The following is a 20874-nucleotide window of genomic DNA, read 5'->3' on the forward strand; positions in this document are numbered from 1 at the left end:
TAGATCCTATGAGCATCTCTCATCTTCCAATCTTTGATGAAACATTGTGTCCAAAAAAGAATGAAACAGAAGAAGAACATAATTTCACTTTGTGTGCACTTTTGAGAAAAGCAAAGTTTGGCCGGTGTGCAATAGATGTGCAGTATATATAAAACATATTATGTTACTTATACTTTAAGATAGAACTCTTAATACATGTCACAATTACTTTATATTTTTAAAAAAGTGATATGTCTCCTAATAAATGTAAGAATACTAAATATCAGTTCCCAAATGAATAGCACTCCTGCCTATGTTTCCCATGTGATTTAAAATAAACTCTTGTCATTACAGAAAATGAAAGTTTTGTGTAACACTTTCATATTCCCTAGAGAGGAAGAATGCAAATAAACCACTAGACATGTGATATTGGGGATATTGCACAAACCTTCTTTTATTGCACTCAACAACTTACAAATATCATTAAGAATACTGACAGAACTTTAACAAATGATGAGCTAGTAATAATAAGTTGCGTAAATAGGATTTCTAAAATGAAAATAAAACATTAAATTATCCTCATAATAAGATTCAAACTCATTTAATATTTATTTCTCACACCAATTAAATCAACACATATTTTTTATTATAAATGGTTATGATGAAAAATATAATATGCATTAAATTGGACAATTTTGGTAAAAAGAAATGAAATGGGTTGGGTTTGCATTTATTAAAAAAATTGGAAATATGAGAGGATTATTGGTTCTGGACATCTATAATTCAATTTATGTTTAAAGTTTAATAAAAGAGTGAACATTTTTAATATGAAAATGTAGCAGAACCGAAACATAAGAATGTCTCAAAAAAAAAAAAAAAAAATCTCAAAGGTCAAACATAACTAAATGTAATGGTAACACTTTACAATAAGGTTCATTAGTTAACTACATTAGTTAACATGAACTAATAATGAATTGCACTTATACAGCATTTATTAATCTTTGTTAATGTTAATTTCAACAAAAACTAAAATCTTGTTAACATTAGTTAATGAACTAACATGAACAAACAATGGCAACACTTTACAATAAGGTTGCATTTGTTAACAACTAGTTAATGCATTAGCTAACATGAACTAACAGTGCAATAATACAGCATTTATTAATATTAGTTTATGTTAATTTTGGCATATACTTATACAAAATCATTGTAACCTTGTAACATTAATGAATGCACCATGTACTGACATAAATAATTGTATTGACACTAACATTAACAAGAATTCATACATGATGAAAAACTATATTGTTCATTGTTTGTTCAGGTTAGTTAATGCATTTGCTAATGTTAAGTTATACAACCTTATTGTAAAGTGTTACCAATAATAATAAGAACAAAACACTAATTTAGATTCAAATTAAATGTATAATATTTACTGGAAAGAGCAAGTGAAGTAAGATGAGTTTGTTTTGCAAGCACATTAGGTGTCATTTTGTGACATATTAAATAAAATATAAAGGCCTGTTTATAATAAACGTGTCATGAATAATGGACAGCAATATTTCTACATTACTAAAGAGCATGGGGCACAAAAATCAACATTGTTATAACTACATATCAAACTGTGTAAGACACTTCTAAGTGGCACTTTATATAAAACTATGTGTGTTTGATAAGTAAACACCTACCAAATACGATTGGTATTTTTGGTTAATCAGTAATACTAGAACAATTTTAACTTTAAAATACCAATATATTTTATTTTTTTAAGGAAAACACAAAAGAATGTCCAATTCCTCTTAAATAAACTCATCAAATCCTAAAGCACTACTTTTACAAACCTAAAGTCAAAAATAAATAAGGCAAAATAAAGTATATCGAGACAGCTCTGTGTCACAAGAGTTAACTCTTTTTTAAGTACTATTAACACTTTTGCAATATCATAATTTATGTTCATAACATGCTTGCAGTGACTTCAGAATAGAAATATGTCAAATGTGACTCAGGAAGTGTCCTGTGTGCTGTAAACATTGATTTCACCTTGTATAAATTCATCACATCTTGTATCTGAAATTGATTTTCAATCTCGGTAGGTTAAGTAGAAATGTTTCAGAGGTACAGTAAGCAACAGTCTCATTGGGTTTGGCAGCACTGTCAAGCAGATGATTGACTCAAAGCATAACTAACTTGCTTTTAACCCACCAGACTCAACTAAGTGGTCAATGTAATGTTCACCAGCCTTCCCTTATCCACAGCTGAAATAACTGCTACTAATAAGGCAGTGACTGGGGATTAAACATGTGGGTCTAGATCTATGCTACAATTGGCCAAAATAAAAAAGTGACATCTAGAGCCTCTCAAAGCAGATGGAGCAGAGCAGAAAGATGGAATACAGGAATATAAGCCCAAATCCTAACCTTCGGTCCAACCTCCAGTGGTTCAGATGTACGCTCAGTACCTGTACAGGTGTGGAGAGATAGACAACAGGCAACGTGAGAGGTTGTCCACAACATAAGCCAATGATAACCATACATGTCAAAATCTTATTTTAAAAATTTTAACTTACAGTGAGAAAAACAGAAGCAAGAAGTAAGATCACTGAGTATACCAACCCCTTACTGTTAATAAAGACCTGAGGGAAATATATTCAGATTTTATTGTCATTGTATGAACATTCAACAAAATTATAAGATAATATGCAATGGAAATTCAAATATGTAAGAATTTGCCATCCAAACAGTGTATATACAAAAATTCTATACAATCCATTAAAAAACAGAAATAAAGAAATTGCAAGTTAACTCACCATTGACCCATAATCAACCACTAATGTACGCAAAGCCCATGGAAAACCAAGGCCCAGCAGAATATCAAAGATGTTGCTACCAATAGAGTTGGACACGGCCATGTCTCCCATACCTGCACAAACAGACACACTTGTTCGTTTGACCAATCGAGAGTTTAGTATGCTGTTAAGACGATGACCAGTAACATGTATGTCAAGAAATCAAAAAGTGGGGTGTTTTGGGCACCTTGACGAGCAACTATGAGACTAGCCATGCAGTCTGGGACACTGGTGCCTGCTGCTAAAAATGTAATACCCATGACAACATCTGGAATGTCCAATGTAAAACTGATAATGGTGACCTGAAACAGGACAATTTATATAAGTTATGGAGTACGCAACTGCAATTGACAACTCCAATGTTGTGTAGATTATTGGCACGTGGCACTGATTCGGGTGAACTTACCATCCACACCATGAGGTAGGAGAAGACGGCAATCCAGAGTGTTGAGACCACAAAAGTAACCATGAACCAGCGCTCCCAGCGAGGCAAAGCGCAGTTGGGCACAGTGTAGTACAGCAGGAAGCCTAATGGCCATGAAAACAACCACTTCACTTGCTCCCAGCGCCCCTCTGTGGACAAATATACTGTATGTCATTACCTCATTTCATTCCATGTCCTTTATCACCATCTTATGGACAAAGGCAGTAAGACACACATACAAATGGCAAATTTCTATGCATTTTTTTGGCACCTTTAAGAATAAAAGGAACTGGATCAATTAAATGGGATGCTGAAAAGCAAAGATTCTGCAGGACCTGGTTTTTTTATGAAGATCAGTAAACAGATATGGCTTATACTGGGTACACAACAAAATATTTTTTACATCTTACGAGATTTTCAAAATGTGATAGACCACAAACATGAGGATAAAAAAATCCTAGATTTAACCGTTTAGCTCCTATAGTGTGTGGCGTGCCATGATGTGTCAAAGACAGTACACCAGTACAGATTTTCAACCAGAGTCTTGACTGTGAACACAGGAAAATTTTGCAAAACTTCACAATAAGCATGGCGGACAATATGCAGAAATTTCAATGATAGTGTTTGGGATGATTTTCACAAAAAGTTCAAGGAAATAAAGAAAAGGCTTTGGGTGAAGTCGGGGAGACAGCGGGAACATGGTCTGTACAAGTTCACTTTGCATCAGCTTCACTTTGTGCGCAATCTCGCTTTCTGATTGGATATCGTTTAGTTTTTAACGTGATAATCTCAAGAGCATGCGTGCGTTTGTCCTCGGGGTTCCCCTCACACAACAGGATTTCAGATCGTAAATATTAAACATGTTTATTATTTACGATTCGCAATCGCGGCGGCTGCAACTTTCTTCCGATCAGGTTCGGACACTCTTAAAGATACAATATGTATAATCCGCCACTAGATGGCGCCAGATCAAAATATTAACACTGACATCGATAAATGATGCTCTGAAGCAGCGTGGAATGATGGGATGTGTTGTCTTTAACTCAACTGCTGATGGCCATCAATCAGACGGGAACGAGAAGTCTTGTTAACGGCTGAGGTAAAGTAATCAAGTTTTGTAAATGTTGCATTTTATTTCATTATGTAAGGTTTCATGTAATGTTCAAAACAAAATTGTTAAGTCATAGATGTTACAGTATTAGTCCAATTTGATGCTGTGTTAACCCAGCACAGAATTAAGTGTTCAGATTACCAAAACAAGCGAGTAGCCTGACAGACGCATACTTCCACATTTGTCCACAACACTGTTGTCATGTGGTTTTTACGTCAGTAAAGGCGGTAACAAAGAGGCTGTTTACACTTGGCATTAACACGCGTTTTCGTCGATCGGATCACAAGTGGACGACGTTAATGCCAGGTGTAAACGGTGTTCAAAATGTTTTGAACGCGTCCACTTTCGACCACTTTCAACCACATCCAGAGGTAGTCAAAACCACTTTCGATCGGATCGCTTTGGAGCTGCGGAACGCAATGTGGTTGAATGTGTTCGAACAGCCACACGCGACCGCCTTCTCTCCGCCCATTTATCTAATCTGAGGTATTAAACACAAATTTTATGTCTTTTTTTACTTCTGGCGTGAACATACGGTGAACAGCGCTATTTTTAGCCTTTCATTGATAAAACTACTGCAGGTGTTCTTCGTAGTTTCATTTTGAAAGCGTGAAAGTTGCGCGATCCTATTTCATCAATTGCGCTGAAAATTCAGAGAAAGCTCTTACATACACACGTACAAAACTCTGTGCAGCATGTGTACTTGCTAAACAAGCAGTGGACTCCGACATAATATTAGTTTGCGTCCATATAAACTCATAATTACTCCCGCTCGCATTTGAATGACAGCAGAGAGACTCGCCCCCTCTCAGTGTTCAGGACAGAAGCGGTCGAAAGTGGACAAAAGAGACGGATTTAAATACCAGGTGTAAACGTAATGTGTCTCTCTCGTCCACTTGTGATCCGATCGATGAAACCACATCTTAATACCAAGTGTAAACAGCCCCAAAGGGTCACGTGGATATTAACGTCATTGACTGGCGACGGCACTGCCCCGTGTCACTGTTTAGAATGCAAATTTTCTCACGATTTACAAGTAGTTGAAAACATTATTGATATTGTTAGTATTCAGCTGGACAAAATATATAACACTGTACTAGTGGTTTTTGGGTATTTTACTGCAAATATCTTACAAATTGTACACCCCTCTTTACACCAAGGGAAAATCTGATAAGATAATCTGTAGAACCATCAAGATAATTGGGACATAGCTAGGATTGTCGTAAGGGGGGAAATCGGAAAAAAATCAGCCTGATTATCTTTTGGTGTTTGCCTAGCATCAGGACAAACAAGAAACCTCTTATTTGTCTCACGTGAAATAACTTGTTCAAGGTATGAATTGCCTAAATAAAAAATAAACGTATTTTTTAAAAGTCCTTTTAAAAGTCGTTGTATTGTTTTCCCCGTATTTTCAACTAAAAATATTTTATTATATCATGTGGGTCCTTGAATGTAAAAAACCAGCTTTAAATCCCCTTACAATGAACTTGCCAATGATTCTTGAACAAATACATTATGCAAATAAAAAGACATATGACATTTGTTTCATTTCTTTTAAACGTCCACTATGTTTCTTTAAAGCTTGCCAGATGTTCACTAACAGCAAATGATTTGGTTGCTCAGAAAGATGAAGGTTAATTTGATTGCAGGCTGGGAGAGTCAGAAGAGATTTGAGAGCACTCATCACTTTACTTTAATCATTACACTTTAGTGCATGAATATAAAACGCATGGCCCCATTATCTAGAAATGGCTCTCAGACTAATGGATAATGACTCTTAAGGGGCTAAATATTAGCACCATTCTTCCAACCAGGACATGGACAACAACAGAAGACCATGAACCGTAATAAACTCAAACAGTGGTGTTCTGAATATTCTTTCTTTCTCTCTTTATTCTTCACGCCATTCCAGCATATATTCATGGTGAGAACTGATGAATCCACACACAAATTGATCTGAATATTTAAAATAACAATTAAATACAATATTTTGGTATAAATATATCCACTAGAGGTGGGAATTCTGATTCTGTTACGAAATATGCCTGCTCTCACCTGAAAACTAAAAGTAAGCACGTTGTTGTCAGTGGCTGTGTGATTGAGCATGATCCACTTTTATATTGTGCTATAGTGCACATTTGTGTTGATATTAAGCATTTATTTCCTTAAGTAAATGATGAAGAGCGTGGTTTGGGTGTTTAAAGATTACGGACTGTTGAATGTATCATGTGCATGTATATGCAGATGTATATCAGACTGCATGACACTTATACGTAATACGCACATGCATTTGGCAGACACTTTTATCCAAAGGGACTTACAGTGCATTACATCTATGAATTTCTTTTTATCAGTATGTGTGTTCCCTGGGATCAAAGCACCAAATGTTGTCCTGACAATAAATAATACATTAGAAAAACGGAGTATGGATTTTTCTCAATCCAGAAACCTCTTATAAACCTAAAATAGTCATCATGCTTCACTAAATGAATTTCTCTACCCACCTGGAATTGTAAGAGGTCTGAAGGGCTGTTCTTCATCTACGTCCTCGTCCTCTTCCTCATCCTCTTTAGGCTGTGTGTCCTCTGTGTTCCCTATCCTCTCTAGTTCCCCTCCTGGACCTCTCTGCCTGGGTTCCTCAAGAGGCTGTGTTTCACTTTCAAGGGCCCCTCCATTCTCCAGACCCCAAGGAACCCCTTCTGTTCCTGGACCATCTAGTCCAGGTGTGTCTCCTGCTCCACTGCCACTGCTATCTCCAGGGCTCCTGTTTCTAATCAGCCTCTGCCTCTGTGGATGTGACAAATGTATAGTACTTTTGCATAGTCTTAGGCCACCATGCCACCAATAAATGTGTTGTTGTTTCTTTATTAGAATACAACCAGAAAATACAGGAACTTTTTATGCAGCATTAACTCTTTCCCCGCCAGCATTTTTAAGAAAGCTGCAAGCCAGCCCAGCTTTTTATATGATTTTCACAAAAGTTTAATGCCTTTCAGAAGGACTTTTTGTGAAGGACTTTTGATTGATTCAGAGGAATGATCAAAACATACACAGGGATCTTCCTATTTACTTTAAGGGGATACTTCTGTGTTTTATAAGCTGGGTAAAAGCACCACCTGGTGGATAATATTGGAAATACAGATTGCTGGAAAAACTAGTCATTGGCAGGGAAGCGTTTTCTCTTAATTGTTATTTTTTTATATAATTTGTTATAATAAAGTTTTGTTAACTCGTCAATGGCAGGGAAAGAGATAAGAGAAGTAGAATAAGTAGAAGAAAATTGTGTTTTTTTTACATTTTATGTAAATATTTCCTGTATTTTCTATTTGTATCTTAATAAAGAGAGTGGAAAATAAATATAGATGATCATTAAAACTGCATAAACAAAAAATCTGGTGGTGGCCCAAGACTTTTCCACAATACTGTACAGCTGAATGATGAGACCCACTGTAAAGCCCTTCAAACGTATGAGATTCGGTTAGTAGTGGATGAGAATTAAAGAGAAGTCAAGCTTGCTGAACATATTGCAAAAGCGCAGCTGATCAGAGTCCCTCAAACTGACATGCAAGAGCTGCATCAAGCCAACAAGCACGTCATGTGAATAATTTAAAATGACATAAAGCATTTGCCAAAACAAACAACAAAAAGCTAAAAGAAAAGAGGGTTTGTATTAAAAATTATATCAGCTGTAGTGTTTGAGGATGCCTAAACATTAAGCATAGATACACTAGATGTCACCTTGGGGTTCTAAGCATGCGTCAAAACCGCCGCCATCTTGGAACAGTGGTCTTATCATAGGAAGTAGCTACATGTAGGTGAAGCTGCTATCTCCACCTGTACTTCGAATTCATGGACGATGCTGGACTTTTGTGCTGCGTATGGATGTTAGGCCTACTAGCACTATGCATTATAGTTAGAAAAAGTAAATTTTCTTAATATTGAAACTTTAATTTTTTCTGGACTCAATGCTAAATACATGTCTGACTGTTGAAATGAACCAAAAGAAAACCAAGAAATTTGCGTTCATGACTATTTATGGTGATTTTATTTCCGTTACACCATTGCCTACAATGACACTGATATGGGGTTCCCCTGTTTCAAGATGGTGGCTCTAGTTGACGCATTCGGTCCAATGAACTGCCGTAGCCAAGGCGACATCTAGTGTACATATCTATGAATATTAAGAAGAAAAAAATAATTCTTTAGATCTGACAGAAAGCCATAAATGAGACCTTTAAAGGGACACTTCGCTTTTTTAAAAAATATGCTTATTTTCCAGCTCCCCTAGAGTTAAACTTTTGATTGTTACCTTTTTGGAATACATTCAGCCGATTTCTGGATCAGGCAGTACCGCTTTTAGCATAGCTTAGCATAATCTATTGAATCTAATTAGACCATTAGCATTGCGCTAAAAAAGAAGCATAATGAAGCTATGATAGACACCACAATACAAACACGTCATCTTCTGAGACAACGTAGTAACAAAACACACTCTATGAAACAGTGTGTCCATTTAGGGCTACTGTAGAAACATGGCGGTGACTGCCATGTAAGGGGACCCGTGGTGTACTGTATGTAGATAAAACGGCTAATTCTAAGGTAATAAAAACAATATAGTTAATTATGTAAGGTCTTTATGCACCACTAATAATACAGTTATGTATATTATATTGCATTTATGCCAAGAGATCCTTCTAAAAGTCCCACATTGCACCTTTAACAAATAGCATTTAATCTAATAAACTATGTTAATTCTGTCTTGCTAAAGAACTGTAGCCGTGTCCCATCCTGCCATGTGCAGAGCAGAAAGCGTGCGAGCATCCAGCCAGTACCTCAGTGATGAGCATGCGTCCGGCCATGCTAAGGCGAGTGCGGGGGGAGAAGTGGGGCGTGATCATGACACGGAGGCTTGCCTCTGAGAAAGAGAACTGGTGAGGGTGTAGACTCATCAACTCATCCACCATCACCACCGGGGAGTCCTGGCCACCCGCATTCTGACCTAAGAGAACCGTGTTAGTTTGTGAGGCCGTCGAACAACCACACCCTCCACCCACACAAGCATACCTTTCTTCAAGAGGATCATAGAGGTGTCACAGTGCGCGCTTGCCTCTCCTACCGACACATCTCTCCGGAGACTGCTTACCAAACATGGCTGACCCGGGATGCCAAATCGTTGCTCCACCCAGCCCCAAATCTGACTGTTAAACCTTTACACACATACATACGTACAAATATTAAAGAGTCATTAACTTTTCTGGCACATCTGATTGGTCACATTTAAAGTACTTACTTCATTATCAGGATGTAAACACCATACATTGATATGAGGAGTATTGTCTCCCACCTGCAACAGTGATGTTAAATGATAAGATAATACTGCTGTTATATGATCATAGTATTTTGTTTGGGATAATGTACAACCAGCCGGTTGATATTGCAGAATAAATCATAGTTTATTTGCACTAACAACAGTCTGGATGCACATTATCCTGATTATTACAAAACTGCCACATGAGTAGATTTACGGATATGAGATATTGATTTACAACATATCTTATTCGATCATTGTTAGACATGGAAATTAGATATTTTTAATGCATATTTATAATAATTACTTTATTTGTAAGTATTAAATTGCACCATAAAGATGACCGCTGTTAAATAAAATATGATAGTACTATATTACTTTTTGGATTTAGATTTTCGGCACACTTACCAGACTACTTTTTCATCATATATGATCTGAAAGTAAAAAGACAAACAGACAATTTCCATAACTAGCTGTCATTACAAATGCAAAATACAAACAATGGCATGCTGTTTTAAATTGGTGAATTCAATAAACAGAAGCATCTGGTGTTTTAGTTCAAATACATAAGTACCCATGTCAAATCTGCAACCAATTAAATCAGGTGCTATCTGCAGTGGAACAGCATTGCACCATATAAATACATTTTTAATATAAAATGCAACTTATTATAGACTGTACCTTGTTTTACAAAACTCTCCACTCTCCAAGCTCCACTTGCCTGGTGCAATATCAGTGTTGCCAACTTTGGCTTTGTAGCTGTAGTAAGATTTAAGTGTTTTTTTTTGTGTGTGTGGGGGGTACATTTCACCTGTAACTGTTATGATCACCCCATCATTGCTTTAATATACATTTTAATTTTGCTAATGTACAAATCTTTTCCAAGGATTTTCCAACTTGCCCCAAATTTGCTCGATGGGGATAAGATCCGGACATTGAGGAGATCAGTAAGGAAAATGACCTAAATCTCCTCGCCAACACTATATGCTTGGAATAGAGCCATCATAAGGAGATTTATGAACACCTTGTTGAAACAGCCACGAAGACTTAAGGTAGTTTTAAGAATTAAGAAAGCAGGCAAATAGGGTCCAACCCGGTACAGCCCGGTGCAAGGTATACCTAATAAAGTGGCAGGTAAGTGTGCATTGCACTATTAAAAGGTATAAAATGTTTGGTATAAATGCTGTTCATTCAGCACATTCATGTGTGTTTGCGATGTTAATTGATCTGCACAATTTCTAATTTGGCACAACAAAGAAAAAAAGTGTGTAGTTTGAATTTAGTCTTACCAGAATCAAGGCCAGCACAGAGAGGATGTAGTATATAGAGTCACGAAAGAGCGGCCACCAGGTCAGAGAAATTGTCTATGAAACAGAAACAATGAAAAATCAGAAGAAAATTTGGAATGAGGATGAAAGTTTTATGTATTTTATGTATTTATTTTGTATTTACTATACATAATGTTAAGGCTGTTTAAGTTAGAAAGCATATTACCTGTCCTGAAAATATGCCACATACACCAATAATGACCAGGATGTTGAAAACAGCTGACCCCACAATAGTTCCCAACCCGAGATCTCCCTTGGTAATGAACACACCTTAAATAGATGTAAAACCCATTATTGACCAATTACTGATAAAATACACTGCTAAAGGTAATTTACTAACCAATCAAAGATGTGAAAAGCTCGGGGGCGGAGCTGCCCGCGGCCATAAAGGTGGCACCAGCAACATCTTCACTAAGATGCAAGTTCTGCAAATACAAACAGTAGCTCAGAATACAGCCTGAAGAGTCTCAGTTTAAGTTAATTCCTGACATAAATAATGAGTTATCTCACCTCACTGATTTTTTCCAGAGAGGGTACAAAGTAGACATCACAGACAATAGCAAGAGCATAGAACATGTAAACTGCCTGTGTCACAAGAAACACATATGAGATAGTTTAATATCAGTGTCAAAACAGTATTTAACTTACCCAAAAGATAATCTGATGAACAATCAATCATCCTATCGTATATCATTATAAAAAGAGAGAATTGAGGAAATTACACCAATGAAAAAAATGAGAGTAGAAGAAATTGCACTCCTATTAAATGCACAACTAACAGTCATTTTAAATGTATGGAGTTTTAATATAATTTGATAATGCCAACTATATTTATCATACTCCCTACTTACACAAAACACATGCAGGAGAACTGCTCCATGTCTCCTCTGTGTCTTAGTGAAGATGTCTTGAGGAAATTCATTGATAGCTGGATGGATAAGTTTGCAGAGACAGGGTTAGAATAAATTTTCAAAAATACATGTAGGAATTATGCAATTTATAGAGGAAAAGCTAACAACAAGTGAAGCACACAGAAACCTATATTCAGGCCCGGATTAACAGAGTGAAGTGCCCCAGGGTGACCAAATTTCAAGTGCCCCCCTCCCAAAAAAATTATACATTTTATATATATATATATATATATATATATATATATATATATATGAACTCTAGTCATTCAGGGCTCCAGAATAACTTTTTTTATGAAAATGTTTGGAGTGCCAGCAGAAAATTTAGGGCACACCTTAAATCAGCCTGCAATGCAATTATTCACATTTTGTAACGCATAGTAACATAAAACGATATACGCGTCGCGCCATGCAAATGAGCGTTTAAAACCTGATTGCGCATTCCGTAGTTTTGTCACGGGTGCCGCACATGTGCGAGTACTTGTAAAAAAAAAAAACATTTTGGCCGCAGTCTGGAGCCCTTGGTGCCCCCCATTGCCTGGTGCCCCAGGGCACTCGTCCAATCCCGTCTATGGATAATCCGGCTCTGCCAATATTCATATGCAACATTAATAGTTCTGCTCATAGTGTCGGATCTATATTATACATTTTCCAATATTTTGATAATGCATTTGAGTGATATCATCAAACAGTCAGACATCTTTAATTTCTAAGCACTGTTGCACTTTAAACACTTTATTCTGTGCCCAAAACTTTATAAACTTCTCCGAACCAATACCAGTGTGCGCCGGATCCTTAGCATGACGAGTTTGGCGTTGTAACGCGTCTTTGTTTTTAAAGATGCAGATCATTTTCTTCAGTCCGAAGTAAAAACATAGCGGGCATCTTCCCTTAAACAGTAAATTACTGGTGATCCCGATTATTTTTAAAGTTTTAAATCTGCAGAAGCCTGCTCTGGCCCAAGGTATTTGGCTGTCCAGAAAAGCCAGGCCTTAAGCTCCAACAAAGCACCAGTGAAGCACGATCATGCCCGGAAGTGACAATGCAAACGCGACAGGCCTCGGCAGGCACTGGCACGCCCGCTTGAGGCCCGATAGTGCAAACACGGCTATTGGCCCCAAGTTGACACCTAGGGTGCCAAACCGTAGTGAGTGAAACCTAAGCAAAGCACTTTTTGTCATGCTTTTCACTTCATTGCCCGAGCACTTATATATAAATGTGCCCCATTTAACTCAGGGTTGTTAAGAGACTTTTGTCTTTGGTAACTAAGTGGCAATTGAATTGACTGGCCTAAAGCTAATCTGTTATAGTGCAGAGAGGCCAGGAAGAGTGAGTTTGGTTAAATCAGAAGACTGGTGATACTTCACTATACGGCTCTTTGAGATGCAATCAGCATCAATACTGCTTTAACTACAACGGCCCAAATGTATTAAAACAGCAATGAAATAAACCGACATTGGAGGAAATCACACCCCTTTATAAGCACAAATTAATAACAACATTTAAAAACCTGATCCCAGTAATCTTTTTATAATGTATAGAGTTTTATATAATTTGATAATGTCAAATTTTTTATGCAATTTTCCTAAATTATATACTTAATGGTTTTTGATTGTTCTGAGCTATAGTGGTACATTATTACATTATTAATGCATAACTGAAACAAACAGCTGCTGAGTAAGGTTTAAGATTAAATTTCCCATGGACTCGCTTATTGAATTTAACAAAACAAATCATAAGGATTTATAAAATGTATATATCATAAAAATATTATAAACAATAATATTAATCTTACACTCTAACTTCGGCTGGGTTAATAAATAAACCTATGCCGGGTTGTTTCAATGCAATGCTGAGTTGGTTGGGTTGTGAACTTATAGTTGGGTTAACAACAGCCCAGCATAGGTTTATTTATAACCCAACATGTGTTCAGTCCAATATTTACCCAGCATTTGGTTAAAAATAACCCAGAAGAATTAAGAATGTTATGATATGCCTCGAAAAGATAAAGATGATTGACCGGTAGGCTAATTTTTAGTACATGTTTGAGGAGAAAATAGGCATATGATGGATCTCCCTAAAGCACCACATTTTGAATGCCTAAAACAGACTATCAGCAGTTCTGAAATTAGGGATTCCGTTGCTTAGTAACACAAGCCTCAAAGGGGGCTTGACTATGAAGAGGGCACCTGTCTGCATCATTTCACAAAATGAAGAGGCAGGAAAATAGATGGCAAGATATGTGATGAGAGAGATTGAAAGGAACGAAACTGCTCAATTATACTCACCAGCTCTTGGTGTGCTTGATGTCTGATTCTCTTCTATGTTCTGCTGGGATAGCTTACGCCGAGCCCAGATAATGTCAGAGTCCTCTTTGGAATGAGCTGAAAAATGCATAACACAAAACACTGTTATCCAAATTAACATACAGTGCCTTTAAGCAATATTTTCACTGGGAATCAAACCCACAATGCTTTTCAACACTAATGCAATGCATTGACCAATCAAGCTTTATAGGCCTACTGTATATGCTAAATGCATTCATACAGCAGGCACATTTATCCAAAGTGTCTTCACAAGTGACTATTTTTGTGTTCCTTTTAATTCATATTAAACCACCATTAAAACATTGATCAAAATGTCATAGTTACACCATATAAATCTATCACACTTCAAACTATTTAAAAATAGGCACAAGATTGAGGCAATCAGAATGCTCCCTCCCCTTCATTCAAGTTCCCATGGAAACCTGATCTAAAAGCAGTGATTAATGAGTGGTGTGGAACTGGATGTGAGCCTGGAGAGGGTGTGGTTCACCCAAGTACCAAATGACAAAGATAGTTTGCATTTGCATATGCAAACTAATCAGTTCCAAATATAACTGCAATAGGGTGACTGCCTCCTTATTAGCATATGTTGACAAAGACTCTCTTTTTAAAGGCACAATATGTAAGATTTTTGCATTAAAATATCCAAAAACTACTGGCACCAGTCTTATATATTTTGCTCATATGTTGTGTACTTACAGTATCCCAAATGTTTTGAACAATGTTTGAATCTAGAGAATTTGCTGTTCTTTCCCAGGTTATACTTTTTTCATGCAGCTCTGCGCAAACCAATTGGCTTATGACATTATAGAATCGTGGGCAATCCGAAAGCAGTACTATCGAGTCGCTCTCAATAGTTGTCATACGCCGTATGCATAAGTATACTCGAAACATCCAGTGCGCCAATCTGTTGATATTTTTATCAAACCACCCTGTAAGCTTGCGTAAAAACATGTTGTTATTAGAGATGCACCGATATGAAATTTTCCACCAATATCGATAGCCGATTATTCAGACTGATATCTGCCGATACCGATAGTTTGGTAGCTATATTAACTTGCATTAAAGGAAGGGTGCATGATCTCTAAAAGCCAATGTTGACATTTGAAATCACCTAAACAAACACACCTCTAACCCAATAGAATCTGGACCTTATTTTGATAGACCCGCCCCACACAAACGCAAACCAGGCAACGATGTTGGTTAGTGGACACGCCCCTTACTGCTGATTGGCTACAAGTGTGTTTTGGTAGTCGGCCCGACTTCCTTTTCCAAAGTGTTTTTCAAAAATCAGGCAACCCGTCTTTAACTAAATTCTGAAAATTAAATGTATTAAATGTTATTCATTCATGTAATGACCATTAAACGAGTGATTTTCTTAACATTTTGTATACACAGAGTTTAAATTCATTGCATTTTTCTGTTCTCTTTGGATTGACAGGATATATTGGCCATGACTATTGGCTGTTGTTAAACTATCGGCCATAAAAATTGCTTTCATCAACTGATACTGATTATTGGCTAATATATCGGTGCATCTCTAAAACCTTAATTTCATTGCATCATCCTTGAACATGATTTGTGAGTTCCGTCAAACCAGCGATTTTTGCTTTGTATGGCAACCTCTAGTGGCCAAATCTACATATTGTGCTTTAAAGAAAATGAGAATGATAAAGCATTCTACAAAGCATAAATAAAAATCATGATCAAATATTTAATTTTTTCAACCTCTGTGCAAAGTGGCCTGTTGGAAAAATCTAAAACTGTAAAAGTGTTGTTCATCCCAGTTTTTACACAGAAACAGATCTCCATCCATGTCCTGCTGGCTTCTGAAACGTCTGTAGATATTTTTCTAAATCTGCATAATAATTGACATGCTGATGTTATTGAAGTAACTGAATTTACTAAAATTCACACTTCAGTTGTTGACTCCACTGGTACACTGTTTAAAATTCAGAGTCATCCTCCCAGAGGAACTCATTACTCACACAGGCAAAAGCTAGAGAAGTTAAAGGCACGGAGAAGAGATCAAATTATAACCAACAAACAAGAACAATGACACAAAAAATAGGGCACGTTGTCTGTTATTTTTTTAGCTTTAGCTTTTCAACAGAATGTTTGAGACATGTCAACTATATCAAAGTATATGCTGATATCATTCTAGATGCATGCCCTTATTACTTCACATCCTGCTCATTCAAGTGTCATAAAAAGCCATTTTAAGCCTTTAACTGCTCCACATAAGCTCCTAAAATACACTTAAAGGTTGGCATCTCTAAAAATGTAATACAACTACAGCAATATTCTCTGATGTCTGAGGAACTTTAAAACCCCTGCTGATCTCAACCCTTCAGACTGACGATGAGTAACAGTGAATGCCTGGGACACAAGTGTGGCGTCCAGGTAACAATGGTATTGGGGTTTTGACGAGGTCACAGTCGAATATGTCAGACTGAGGCTACTGTCACAGTGATGCCCTTTAGAGACAGGCAATTATGTGACTGACATGGTTGGCCACCCCCGTGGTTTATTTAGTCCCTGCTGCTCCATCAGTGCTGCTTTTTGTGTTTAAGTGTGAAGATCGAGGTGAGATGCAGAAGTTGAGCAATGATTGACATAAAGTTGAGTAATGATTGAGATTCAAAAGGTAATTAATGATTGAGATGGAGTTGAGCAATGAGATGGAGTGAGAAATTATTGAGATGAAACAGTTAGTTAATGATTGAGATGAAACAGTTAATTAATGATTGAGATGGATTTGAGTAATAATTGAGATGAAAAAGGTAATTAATGATTGGGATGGAATTGAGCAATGATTGAGATAAAGTTGAACAATGAATGAGATGGAGTGAGCAATGATTGAGATGAAACAGTTAATGATTGAGATGAAACAGTTAATTAATGATTGAGATGGAGTTGAGCAATGATTGATATAAAAATATTAAGGAATGATTTAAATAAATTGGCGCAATGATTGAGATAAAGTTGAGTAATAATTGAGATGAAAATATAATTAATGATTGTGATGGAGTTGAGCAATGATTGAGATAAAGTTGAGCAATGACTGAGATAAAGTTGAGCAATGATTGAGAGGGAGTGAGCTATGATAAAAAATATTAAAGGGGCCATGGCATGAAAATGAGACTTTTTCCATGTTTAAGTGCTATAATTGTGTCCCCAGTGCTTCTATCAACCTACGAAATGTGAAAAAGATCAACCCAGTAACTTAGTTTTGGTAAACCATTCTCTACAAGCACATACAAAAATAGGTCGTTGAAATTTGGCACTCTTTATGATGTCATAAGGAGCTCTTATTAGAATAATACTGCCCCCTTAATCTGCACCATCCAACCACAGCACTGCCATTTAGTGTAGAGAAAAAGAGAGAGAAAAAATTATTGACAGCACATTTGAGTTTCAATTGCAACAAACCACCATCATTGTGATCAGTGTTTGCACTTCATCAGCTCATTTGCATTTTAAAGGACACACCCAAAATGGCACATTTTTGCACACACCAACAACGTGTCAATTTTAACATGTTATAATAAATTATCTATATGGTATTTTGAGCTAAAACTTCACGTATGTGCTCTGGGGACACAAAAGATCTATTTGACATCTTAAAAAAGTGTTGTGCCATGGCCCCTTTAAGGAATGATTTAAATAAATTTGAGCAATGATTGAGATAAAGTTGAGTAATAATTAAGATGAAAAATGTAATTAAAGATTGTGATGGAGTTGAGCAATGATTGAGATAAAGTTGAGCAATGATTGAGATGGAGTGAGCAATGATTGAGATGAAACAGTTAGTTAATGATAGAGATGGAGTGGAGTAATAATTGAGATGAAAAAGGTAATTAATGATTGGGATGGAGTTGAGCAATGATTGAGATAAAGTTGAGCAATGATTGAGATAAAGTTGAGCAATGATTTAGATGGAGTGAGCAATGATTGAGATGAAACAGTTAGTTAATGATTGAGATGAAACAGTTAATTAATGATTGAGATGGAGTTGAGCAATGATTGATATAAAAAATATTAAGGAATGATTTAAATAAATTTGAGCAATGATTGAGATAAAGTTGAGTAATAATTGAGATGAAAATGTAATTAATTATTGTGATGGAGTTGAGCAATGATTGATATAAAGTTGAGCAATGATTGAGATAAAGTTGAGAAATGATTGAGAGGGAGTGAGCAATGATTGATATAAAGTGAGAAATGATTGAGATAAAGTTGAGCAATGATTGTGATGGAGTTGAGCAATGATTGAGATAAAGTTGGGCAATGATTGATATAAAAATATTAATGAATGATTGAAATAAAGTTTAGTAATGATTGAGATGAAGTTGAGTAATGATTGAGATAAAGTTTAGTAATGATTAAGATGGAACAGTTAATCAAATATTGGGATGAAAAAGTTAATTAATGATTGAGATGTAGTTGAGCAATGATTGAGATGAAACAGTTAATTAATTATTAAGATTGAGTTGAGCAATAATTGAGATCAATGGTTAATTAATGATCGAGATCGAACTGTTAATTAATGATTGAGATAGAGTTGAGCAATGATTGAGATAAAAAATTATTGAATGATTGAGATAAAGTTGAGCAATAGTTGAGATAAAGTTTAGTAATGACTAGATGGTGTGAGCAGTGATGGAGATGAAACGGTTAATTAAAGATTGGAATGAAAAAGTTATTTAATAATTGAGATGTAGTTGAGCAATGATTGAGCTCAAACAATGAATTAATTATTAAGATGAAACGGTTAATTAATGATTGAGATGGAGTTGAGCATGATTCAGATGAAAAAGTGAATAAATTATTGAGATGCAGTTGAATAAAGATTGAAATGGGGACTCTGATTAAAGATTGAGATTAACTAGTTGAACAGTAATTGATGTGAAGTTGAGGAATGACTGAGACTGACGTAAGTAATGAGATTAAATAGATTTTTACCGTAATTTCAGTTAGCGCATTAATATGAAATCAATCTCAATGACACAGACAGTGAAAATACACTCCATTAATAGAGCATTGATGTACATCATTTACCACGGTTATATGGTAAATAACGTACTAAGATATAAACATCGATGTACAAAATGTACAAAATGTGTGCAATACAGTTGAGCTCATGAATAAACACACCTGTTACATGAAGAATTTGAGTAAAGCCGTAGATTGCGATGAGCCCGACAGCACATATAAAGAGCCGATAGAAGAGCCGCTGCCGTCTGGTTGTCAACACCGCCTTCATCCCTCCACCACACACCTCTCAAAACATATCCAGAAGACCTCTTCTTTTGTTCACACCACCTTTATTCAGCGCTTTCTTTTCAACATACGGCGGCGTCGCTTGTTTGGATTCATCCATACGTTTATCGTCCGAGCATCCTATCGCTTCTTCATCAAACCCACGCTTCCATCTTTCACTTACAAATATTTACCGCATAAGCTACAACAAAAACCCCTTAAATTCTCGGCGAGCACGAATATAACAAATGTTTTCACATATTGTCCCAGTTAATAAGCATTCAGATCACATCCACCTCCATCTGTCTCTCTCTCTCTCCCTCTCTCCTCACGATGCTCGTCTCCGTCACCGAGGGTGTTTCCCAGACTCACTATTGCGCCCTCATGCAAGCTATACAGTAAACAAATTGACATTATAGCTGTGGATCTTAAACTTTTGACTTCAGCCCATTGTCCACAACAGTTCTTATGATCACTCACAATTTCAACCTAATTCGAATATTCTAGAAATCGGAAGAACTAGAAAGATGTATTCGTTTGTAACAACCAAACACTAAACACCTTGAAACATCTTTGTTGTCTTGTTTTGACTTATTTTAAGTTATTTTAAAGTACCCTTGAAGGCTTGTTGAGGGCACCAGACTCATATATAAATTAGCCAAGTTTAAAGTGTCTTCTGAAAAAGTAGCCTGCAAATATATTTGTACACTTAAGCTACGTCTAAAATGAAAATAAATGCTATTATATTGTATTATTGTATTAGATGGCAAGATATTCAAAAATCGCAGTTGTCATTTATCTGGTAGCCTTCTAAGCAGAATATTTCAAAACAAAACTTTCTTTAGGTTTTAAAGGTGCATTATGTAACTTTTAGGATCTCAATACAGAAGTGATTTAAACTGCAATTCATCGACTGGCCGCTAGAGACTGGCTTCAAAAGGGAGTCAATTACCATAGACCTCAATGTTAAAATACCCAACTTTACAGTAGAAAATAATATGTTTACAGCTTGGAACAATAATTGTTTTGGGTCTGTAAAGCTAATTTTGCCCTTCATGACAACTGTGAGGGGGGTGAATTTTTTGTAACCCATCCGTTTAAATTATATTAAGCCTTAAAGTTCTGCGTAATTAAGGGCGTGGACACTTGAGTGACTGTTGAACAGCCACTGCTGTCACTAGAGTCGAGCTAGGGGGGCGTGGTTTCAGCAACCTCAGCTCCAATTCACAATCTCACCACCAGATGCCACTAAAAATCTACACAATGGACCTTTGAATGTATACTTATAAAAGGGGAGGGGGCACCTATTATGCAAAATCCACAACATGTTTGGACATAAATGTGTGTTGGCAGTGTGTAACAACAACCCTACAATGGAAAAA

At 36.3% G+C, this 20874-nt stretch overlaps 1 protein-coding gene across 2 annotated transcripts; it reads right to left on the bottom strand.

Annotated features, from left to right (window-relative positions):
- Window positions 1–406: 406 nt before the first annotated feature.
- slc24a6a (solute carrier family 24 member 6a) lies at window positions 407–19849 on the bottom strand. Of its 2 annotated transcripts, none has more exons than XM_065271983.2 (17): window positions 19388–19849; window positions 14192–14287; window positions 11847–11923; window positions 11506–11580; window positions 11336–11420; window positions 11162–11265; window positions 10957–11031; window positions 10076–10101; window positions 9650–9703; window positions 9424–9566; window positions 9273–9358; window positions 6864–7146; window positions 3231–3397; window positions 3012–3126; window positions 2786–2898; window positions 2546–2611; window positions 407–2437 (listed from the first exon to the last, which is right to left on the bottom strand). In XM_065271983.2, exons 1-17 carry the CDS (start codon window positions 19494–19496, stop codon window positions 2327–2329), a joined length of 1785 nt encoding a protein of 594 aa, XP_065128055.2. In that variant the 5' UTR covers window positions 19497–19849; the 3' UTR covers window positions 407–2326. The 2 variants fall into 2 exon arrangements, with proteins under 2 accessions (XP_065128055.2, XP_065128048.2); XM_065271976.2 differs by having other exon boundaries at window positions 9192–9358; window positions 19388–19848.
- Between the last annotated feature and the right edge of the window lie 1025 nt (window positions 19850–20874).

Source organism: Paramisgurnus dabryanus, chromosome 16 (genome assembly GCF_030506205.2).
Source record: "Paramisgurnus dabryanus chromosome 16, PD_genome_1.1, whole genome shotgun sequence".
Lineage (NCBI taxonomy): Eukaryota > Metazoa > Chordata > Actinopteri > Cypriniformes > Cobitidae > Paramisgurnus > Paramisgurnus dabryanus.